A 10,200-nucleotide genomic window follows, 5' to 3' on the forward strand; every position below is an offset into this window, starting at 1 on the left:
CCTGTATGAAGTTGTGACATAGGTTTGTACTGTAGTTAGTTGTATAAATATGCCTAAGCTAGTTTTAAATTATTTAGGTTGAGCATGAGAACTGCTGTACCCATTGTAACACAGAGATTGACTGAACTAATGTACTAAGCTGAGAAGCAGAGTGTGCTGGCTCATGCTGAGCTCCAGTGTTATGGTTGTTCTAATTTTCGTTTTGAACTTTGCTTATTGAAAGTTAAAATAGAAAAATAATTTAACTTCTCTTTGTCAGGTGATGTAGGAAAACATCCAAGACATTGCAGGTAGCTTTTAGAAGATCAGATAGAAAGGTATGGAAATAATGAATGTGCTATTACAGTATAGTTAATCTGACCCATACATATTTTAATTAGGTACTAAAAGAGAAGCTGCTCAGTTTTTGTAGAAGCATAATGCTTCTTTAAGCAAATAACCTTGTCTTGTATAAAGAGGGTGGTCTGACATGTTTGCAAACTACAGTTTTAGTGTGTTCAGAAGGTATTTCTATGTAATTGTTAGAAATAGTTTGATAAGGATTTCTTGTCTGAATGGCTGAAACACTCAAGTAAAAGTAATGGAATGGAAAAATCACTTCATCATTTACTTTCATGTATATCCTTGGTTTCTCTTTGTTATAAAAGGAAATTTTTGCTGAGGACAAACTGAACTGTGTTAAAGTAATAATAAGCAAACTTCTCAAAATGCCAGCTTTTGCAAAACTACAGTTAAATGTAGAGATGATGTCCTAGAGAGACACAGATAGACAGGTGACATAGAGATGCAAGGTGTAGGAAAATGATGAAGTCAAAAACAATTTAGCTACATCAGCTCACTTATAAACTCAAAATGTTGAACAAACTAAAATTTCAAAGGAACATCCCCCAATCCCTTTGAACCTCGCACTAGTAATGTTTTTCCCTGTTTTCTTAATTTCTCTTTCTGGCACCATGATTTTATTTACACACAGTACAAAAATTCTGTTTGCTATCTTGAGAAACAGAAGGGGTCACAAGTCAAGAAGGAGGGATACGGGATGATCCTTGAGATGGTGGGGAAGGGGGAAGGGAATAAAGCAGAGCCTTGTTTCTGAATCTCATCCGTTCCATAAAATGGTCTTGTAAATTCAGTAATGTTTTGGATTGATTGGGGGGGGGGGGGGGGTGGTGAGGGAAAGGCTTAAGAATGCTTTCCCTGCATGTATCTCACATGGCAGTAAGAGTCAGTGAAACTGAATACACAAACAACCTCTGATTTGAATGCTACTGTTTTGTAGTGTGTACAGAGGACAGCTAGCAATGGAAGCAATGTCATCTTTCTAAGTCTCTAATACTGCCTTTTAAATAGCTGTGTGAATGTTAGCTGGTTACCTAGAACACCCTGCTGCTTCTGGGATTGCAGAGGGGAACAGCAAACAGAGTTTTGAGCTGCCAGCAATCCTCCTGAAGTCTTCACTGAACAGCAGGAGATTCTTGAGTGTAAGGTTAACAGGCATAATAGGAAACACACCTGATTCCCCAGGAGGCTGGAGATGTATAAACAAGGGGTAGCAAGAAAATGGGGCTCTGAAGCCTCGAAGAAGGCATATAGGTCTGCACCCCAGCTGGCTGTGAAACTGCATCTCTGTGGAAAACTGTGATGGCAGGGGAAAAAAATCTGAAAGAACTTGATGTGATGCATTAGGTTTTGGCTTTTATATTTTTTCAGATTCTGTACTATTTTAGTGTGTAGTTCTAAGCTTCATATTAAGGGATGGTAAACTCTCTTCATAGAGTAGCTAGAAAAAAAAAATTCTTCTCTAGCTTGGGACCAAGGACAACTGAATCCAAATTTCAGGCCCAAGAGCATGAACAATGTGGACTGAAGAGAGGGAAACAAGAAGGATGAGATTTTATAACTTAAAGCTATAATTGGACAAGTAACTCCAATATGCTGATGTGTGAGAACTCTGGGCTTGGTTTGGGGTCTTGTGTGGTGGTAAAGTCTTTCTTCTAACTCGTGCTTCTAAAGAAAAACTCTGCAGCCTCTTGTTGTTTGGTTTTAAGGCAGTTTATTGCGAGTTATCTAAAAGATTTTTCTCTTGGGCTGCATCTGTTTGGTCAGTGGCCTAGACAGAGACACACACACACCCTGAAATCCTCTGTCTGCTGTCTTTTTCTTTTTTCTCCCCGCTTAGGGCTGTTGCTATCTTTTATATGATATATTACGTATTATATGTTTATAATTTTCCCTCAATACTTACTTCCTATATTACAAAGTGCTTTTCTACTCTAAACCAATCTGTGAGTGCCAACATCTCCAAGAACATGGAGGCAAGGAAGAAGAAGGAGGAAGAACAGGATTAGCCCACTTTCCTCTATCTTAGAACTTCTGACCCCCATGTATAAAGTAAAAACCCCCTGTACATGTATTAAAAACCCCTGTACAATACTAAAAAAATTTCCCCTCTGTTTTGTAACTACTTTTACTATACTATCTAACCCTTTGTGACTGCTTGTTCTACCTCCAAAGTTGGTAACTCATTTAATGGCTCAAACTCAAAATCACAGCTATTTCCAGCTGCCTGCCAGGTTCTAAAATGCTTTTGACTAAGGCTTGGAACCTCTAAAAATGTCTGAGAGACATTTTGAGTTCCGACATCAATGGACCAGAACTTTAAAAAGTGAGAGACCTCATGACCAGATGTCCATTTTATGACCATTTTTGTTCATTTTGGGAGTAGCCCTGAGCTCTTGTACTGCCCAAGGTGTATCCATTGAGGCCTTCTAATAAATACCTACTTAATCCTTTAACTCCATCTAGCCTCTGTTCTATGTCAGCCTTAACATGGCATCAGATGGAAGCCTGGACTTTTCTTTAATGAATGTTGATAGAACCATTCCAGCCTCTTGACCTAACACCCCACAGTGTTAATTTATTTCTTAAGCTTAACAACTGCCTCAAATTATCTTATAAAGTAATTTCTTAACCAACAATTATCCTGTTTTCTTCTCATGTCCGTTCTGTCATTAAAGATTATTCTTTGGGTTGTAAACAGTTAGAGAATGTGAAATGTTTAAAGTTAGTTTTATTTTTTGAAGGGAGAGGAATGAGTGAGAAGTTACAAGATGTAAACAATACTTATGATCTACCTACAGGAAGAGTTTCTTTTATGCCAGGCTGTTTGGTTGTCCTGTCCTGAACAGAGCTCTTTTATCTGAACTTTCTGAATAGGATTGAGAATAATGTATTGTATATCTGGAGATCAAATTTTGTATGAGCAGTAGGCACATTTTCTTTGTAGCTCCTTTGAATGCCATTGTGAGTATCATAGCACGCATAGAGTGTTTCAGCTCTGGAATGCAAGCTTGGGAAGGCAGAATTCAGTGTATAAACTGTATTATAGTCAGTTTATAGAGGCTTTTATTTAGGTGTCTAGGGTGTCTAGGTGCTCATTCCCAAATATTCTTTCTTTTAAAGAAAATCTGTTCTTACTTTCCTTTCTTGAAAATTTATTTCTGACACTTGGTAAATTTTTCCTAGATCTTCTCTGAGACATGACTGATTTTGTTTTCCTGAACACACAATGTTATATGGTAGTATCTGTGTAAGAGCAATTTGCTATGGTTCAGGACTGTTGTAGGCTTTTGTCTTTGTATTGCAATTAAAAAGCTACTAACCTTATCTTAATAACATTTGCCTATTGTGACTTATTAGATGAAAGGAAAGCAGTGCAATTCTAAAAACAGAAAATGATGCTGAAACATGCTCTTGCATCTCTTCTGGATTATTAGTGACAAGGATAACAAATGTTTCTGCTTCGATTTTTGTAGATGTTGTAAGAATCCTACATTTAAGAATTAAACTGTACTTCTCATGTTATATCAAGTAAAATTAGCATGTGTTTTTTATATGTGTAGTTGTAATTGTCTGTGTGCATATGCAATATGTTTTCCTTTGTTAAGTACAGTTTGTCTGATTTTAATTTTTATGCTGTTGCTAATTTTTAAATCACTTAACAGAACATCAGATAAGACCCATCTCAGGAAAAAGATGTGAGTGTTCAGCTTCAAGCCTGTGATGAGGAACAAAGCAACTTTTGAGCTGGAAATTGAACATGTATCTAAATATCTTGATTCAAGCAAGTTGTTTAATGGCTACTTGCTTTCTCTGCAGTAGCTCATAATTTCTATTGGAGCTACTACAGAGGAGTTCCTGGCCAAGGGAGGTTCATTTAGACATAATTTAGAATGGTACCTGCTCATATAGACTCCTTTGAAGTGGACTTTGTTGCTTGTTTGGGATGTTCTTCTTGCTCTGTACATGTATCCATTTCTTTCGGGTTGTTTGAACTTTAATAGTTTACTTGAAATCCCTGATTTATATGAAAATAATTATTTTTTGGTCTGGTAGTTAATTCACAAACATCCATTAGCAATTGAAAGACTTACTGCCATTTTCAACAGAAAGGCTGAGAGTTGGTTCAACAGTACAAGCACATTGCTTGTATAATGGAGAAATGCAACATAAATACAAGAGGATATTATGATTGAAAGTTACATTTACATAACAGGTGAATTTTCTTTCTGATGAGGATAGCATGTCTAGGACAGAAGTTTATTTTCCAAGATTGTGTTTCCGATTCTACTTATATTCTACTTATCTTCTCATCACCTCTGGCATTTCTAAAGATCTCATAATCACAGCAGTGTTTAGAGATAGATTAACAGAGATCGTAAGTTTTTATAAAGATGAAAGTGATTCTTGTGTTCTCAGATTTGCTTTCAGAAATGTCTAATTCAACTGATGAATATAGAAAACATTTGTTTCCATGTTAAAGCTTCCCATGTTGTTTACCAGCATATTGATTTTTTTGTTGTTGACAATTTCCTTTTTAAGCAGATTGCTGAAGAATCTCAAGGTAGTGCTATTAAAAATAAGACAGAAAAACTCTCAAAACATGCTGAAATATTTAATGTGTCTTTTTTTTTTTTAATCAAAGGATGCTGTGACAATATGCACTCTTGGAATAGGAACTGCTTTTGGAGAGTCCATTCTGGATAACACTCCTCGCCATGCTACCATTGTTACCAGGGAACACAGTGAGCTCCTTCGAATTGAGCAGAAGGACTTCAAAGCACTTTGGGAGGTAAGTTCAGATTCATTTGCACTTAATGCCTTGACCTCAAAAGTGTTTGTAATGTAGTATTGTTGCATCGCACGTCAGATGAATCCTTGTTGCTGCTGGTGTGTGCAGTCCCAGGACCAGAATCAGCTAGGAGCGTGGCAATTTAAAAAAAAAAAAAAAGGGATTGGAATTACTAAAGGGCTAGAAATGGAAAGCTTCAGTGTAGATAAAAGAAGGCACATGAGGGCACAAGAAAAAACATAAACAGCACAGCTCTACATAGCTCCTTTAGAAGACCCCCAGATGGGACAAACACAGCCTTATATAAACATTATCTGAGGACGGGGAACCAAGGAACAGAGAGAAACAGAAACAATACCTTATATGGAACACAAGATTAACTAATCAGAGGGCAGTGTTCAGAAGATAACCTTATAAGGAATAACTTAATCTTCATAATGTTCCCATCATGCTTTTCTTCTCCTTCGCTTCTTGCTGTAACCTAACTAGAGATTTCTCATCTTAGCTTCTCAGTGTCCAGTGTCTAATGTTGTTACTTGCTGCATGGGGTTGGCCAATAGCCCGTCCTCTCCGGGACAGAGCACCACATAGTATGAAGACCATTTATATCATAAGCAAAGTATAATTATTTTAAATTAGCTTGGGAAAAAAGGGAAGGTTTTTACTTCTCTTTAGTGCTTCATATCATGTGTGATTACATACTTCTGTATTTCTTTCTTGTGGGCCTCTTGTAATGAAATAACTTAGGTTGTAGAATTTTTGGTAGAATTTATTTATATACAGCAGGTGTTGCTCTCTTAGCCTTAAATTTGCTTTTATTGCCAGCTTTTTTGAGGAGAGTCTATTCTTATTATACTCTGAAATTTTAAATTATTCTCATTTACGCCTGTCTCATCACCAGCTGTAAGGGGTTTAGAATTTGCAGATGGATCAAGATCACTTAAAAATTGACTTACTGATTACATGTGAATTCCCTTAAAACTTTACTTTGTGGAGAACATACTGCTGAGGTTCTTCATTCTGTAGTCTGTCTACTTTGGTACCCATGCAGAGAAGACTTCATTAACATGTTGCTGCAGAAAGTTACTGAACTTGAATCCATTTGCATTTTTGCAAGCATTACATCTGGTTTGAAAAGTGATGTGGGAACTGGAAGGCCTACACTGCTGCCAATTTGTACTTCCAGCTTGATTGAAATGGTGACTGTACAAGTGTAGGTGTTGTGCAGAGCTACCAGATGGTGTGACAGTATCCTAAAGTTGCAGGTCTAGGGACACTAATTACATTTAAGAAATAGGTGCTGGTTCTAGCATTTTAGTTAATCTTCTAACTGTGGATAGATGGATTTTTTTTTCTTTCTGTTTTCCTGCAAAAGAGCAGTATTTTATTCCAAATAATTGTCCTAAAGCAGTTCTAAAGTCAGTATTAGAAAGAAGGTCAAATCCCCAACTATCTACCATTGGTGGAGGAATTGACACTTTCATCACCTGCCGAACAATATGTTACCTTGAGCATAGTTAATGGTGCAGCATTGCCAAGACATGAAAGACCACTGTGTGAGTGAGACATGTTTGCCATTGAATGCTCTGACAATATCAGATCTCATTCTTTGAATTGCATAGTCAGGATTTGTACTGTTTTTTGGCAGGTTCTACAGCTAAATGAAAATGTTTTGGCAAATTCTACAGCTACTGAAGTTTTGCAGCAAATTTGAAGAAGGCAATATTTTTTTGCAGCTCAGATTTTTTTTGCTACAGCAGCTGCATTGTAGTTTTAGGCCTTGGCATGAAAAGATTAAATATGCCAGCGGTCTCATCTGTTTTAACTTATGCAGCATTTGCCAGTAGTCACAGATTTGATAATGTAGATAGTGCTTTACAAGATCATGATCAGGGGAATAAATCCAATTTTAGGTTTCTCTGGTAACATTTTTGTTATAATTTACTTTTGATTGGTATAAGCACAGTTATTTCTCCCATGCATATGAATTTCCCGCTAAGCATTCAGAGACTGTTGTTCTCTTATCAGGATCTCTTATGGAGATTCCCTTTTAAAAATTTTTGAATCTTATATTTAAAGTTATTCTAAAAAAATTTAAACATAATTTGCTCCTCAATCACTAATACAGTTTTGTTTCTAGACTTTTGATGATTTTGCTGAGTTTTTTGATGATAGATGCTTTTGTGGAAGATGATATGTCTTAGAACTACTGGAGTGATCATAGACACCTTTAGCACACCCCTTGTGTGTTGCAGCTTTTATGAATTTTATGACTGTTTATGAAATTGGGCAGTAGAACATGTTACAAATGCTGCAGGTGTCAGTCACAGAGCACCGTTTAGATTGTGGTGCTTCTTTGTGTTTTGTCCCATTTTACTTCTCATATATTTTGATGTGTTTTCTTCCAAGGATGCTATCCCTGTGCTCTCAGTGAGTGGAAAATTATTCAATGAAATACAGCTTTGCTGGTTGGTCTCAGATATAATAAAGTCGTTCATTTTTTCAAGGTAATATTTATTTCCTTGCAGCCTGCTAATCCCAGAGTCTGCATAAACTGCAGCTAGCATGTGATAAAGCGAGAATGTTTAAAATAGATGGAAAATTATGCAATAAAAATTTCCCAAAATATATTAGCAGTAGCACCAGTACTATATTGTTATTAATATTATTGTTACCTGATGAAAAGTAAATACTTTTCTAAAGGGAGACTTTTTGTGTTTTGGATGCTGCATTATTCTTTCTGCCTTATCCTAAGGCTCATATATCTTTGCTGTGACAAAGTCTGTATGATGAAACTGTTACTGTTACATGTCATTCAGTCTTTAATTAAAGAAAAGTTAAGAAAACCCCCACAAATTCAAGAGTGGATCAATGATATTTAATACATATGGTACCATAAAAAATGGGGAAAGGCAACAATGTCAGTTCATTATAGTCCAGATATTGTAAAAGCTAAAATCTACTGTGGGCAAATTTCAACTGTCCACATAATGAGAATTTAATTCATGAAAGAAGTAGTTTATCTAGGAAACAAACTTGAATAATTCCAAAATAAGATAATATTGTAGTATAAGAGCAACCTAAATAAATTGAAGGGTTAGTATTCTTAAAATGGTTACCAATACTATGTATGAAGAATTTTTGTTACTAATAATAGAAGTGCAAAAATACAATATATGTTATTTTTTAATTTGTTTGTTTTTCCCCAAGAAATTCATTTATTTGGGGGGAAATTTACTTTATTTCCTTGGTTTTAGGAAAAAATCAAAACTGTTAACCAAATAACAGAGTTATTCCTACAGAGGAAAGAAAATCCAATATTGCAATTTTAAATATTTTTTTTCTTATTTTTAGATTGTAAATGTAATCTTGGAAAATGAAACAACAGAAATAGATTCAGTATCAGCTTTAATTTACTGTACAACTAAGCTGAAATGCTAGGAGTAAAAGCTATGAACTGTCCTTCTTAACACTAAAAATTTGTTAATACTGAAGCATACTGATGAAGTTCATATTTGCAACAAATATTTTTATACCTCAAATCTATGCAGTTCTTTGAAAGAAAATTACGTATCCATTATGCTGCTTATGAAACTTTTAGTATATATTCTGAAACTAGATTTTGAGAGAAATATTATCTATTTTAATTATTTCTACGTTTAGAATTAATTTTAAGAATCTCTGAAACTTAATATTGTGAATTTGCAGACTTCTCTGAGTTTTGTTTAAATTGAAAAGTAACTTATCCTATATTAGCTGTATTGCTCTAAGAAGCAATTGTATTGGTATAATGATTCCCAGATTAGAGATGTTTTATTGATATACTTAATGCACAGTATACAGCAAAGGTATTAATTTGTATGTGTACTATTGTAATTGGGTCTATACCTGAAAGAAAGAAAAGATAGCTACTACTAAACTGACTTTTTTTTTTTTTTAATCAGTATTAGTCTGCCAGTTTTTTAGATTTAAATATTCTTTGAGGAAAAGATAGGATATTATTTTTCAAAAATACAGTAAAATGCCTTCTGTAATAGATGCAGCCCCATATTCAGTCAGCCCTTTAAGTACAGAAAGATTTCCTGTGACCTTCATTTCTATCAGTTGAGGGATGCTGGTCAAAACAAATTACACTGTCCTGATAACAACAATTACCAGTTAAAATGGGTCAGTCTTTTCTCTAATGGCTGTGTCTGTTGAAGTAGCATCCTGTTGGGGAACATCTGTTGATCTCTGTTTACTCATCCTTGGAGACTGGTTGTCTATCAGTGCTGTTACAGTGGATTCAAGATGATGAAATCTCACATTTTGTTCTCACACAGCTGAACACTATTCCCTGATGAAGAACTAGTAGGTTATGGGAATCACTGGTGATATTTGTTTGTGCACTGATTGTTCCTGGCTTTGGTGTCTGAAGAGCACTAACAGACATGAAAAATAGTAGCTCGTTACTGTTACAACACTTTAGACTTCCAAGATCCTCTATAAATCTGTAGGAAAAAATATTGTTTGTGTTGATGAGTGCTTGCTTTCCTTCCTCAGCATGGATATGTGATTGTGGTGCTAGCTACCTTGCCCAAAAAAACTATTTCAGAGCACAAAGGAAAATACATCCAAAAATAAACATGAAAGCAGGAGATTACACATGGGGAGCTCTGGTCACGCACATCCTGTTGAGCACTACCTTGCTCCACCCCTAATAACTGGATTCTTTTAAATAGAGTAAGAGGGAAATGAATGCATTTGGGCAGTGTGATCATTACAGAAGTTCTTCATAGTTCATCTTTGGGCTTTGTTCTTTCATGCAGTTGCAAACTGATTCAAACCCAGACAGGAAGGGAGTGAATCTGCTGAGAGATGACTTATTTTTAGAGGTCTTTCGTACTGCGGTGTATTACTCAGCCTTCCTTGGATAACATACAAATAACCAATTTCCTTTTGTGTGGAATAAGACTGTGTTAGAAGTTACTGAACATGCCTTGACAAACACTTGAGTAAATGAAGAACAGCTATTACTTCAGTATGCAGTGACTTTGGAGAGAGGGAGACTTGGCCCCTATAAGGTCAGA

At 35.6% G+C, this 10,200-nt stretch overlaps 1 protein-coding gene across 5 annotated transcripts in view; it reads left to right on the forward strand.

The window, feature by feature from the left end:
- The window catches only part of RAPGEF4 (Rap guanine nucleotide exchange factor 4), a 152,007-nt gene that overhangs the window by 17,054 nt on the left and 124,753 nt on the right, over positions 1–10,200 (forward strand). For 4 of the 5 annotated variants that reach the window (XM_021552514.4, XM_021552515.4, XM_077785053.2 and 1 more), the window contains one exon: positions 4,985–5,131. In XM_021552514.4, coding sequence (XP_021408189.1) covers positions 4,985–5,131 — 147 coding nt within the window. Of the gene's footprint in view, positions 1–4,984; positions 5,132–8,376; positions 10,195–10,200 lie in introns of those variants that run through there. The other variant, XM_085584428.1, reaches the window with a different exon arrangement.

Source organism: Lonchura striata, chromosome 7, assembly GCF_050655825.1.
Source record: "Lonchura striata isolate lonStrDom1 chromosome 7, ASM5065582v1, whole genome shotgun sequence".
In the NCBI taxonomy this organism is placed as follows: domain Eukaryota; kingdom Metazoa; phylum Chordata; class Aves; order Passeriformes; family Estrildidae; genus Lonchura; species Lonchura striata.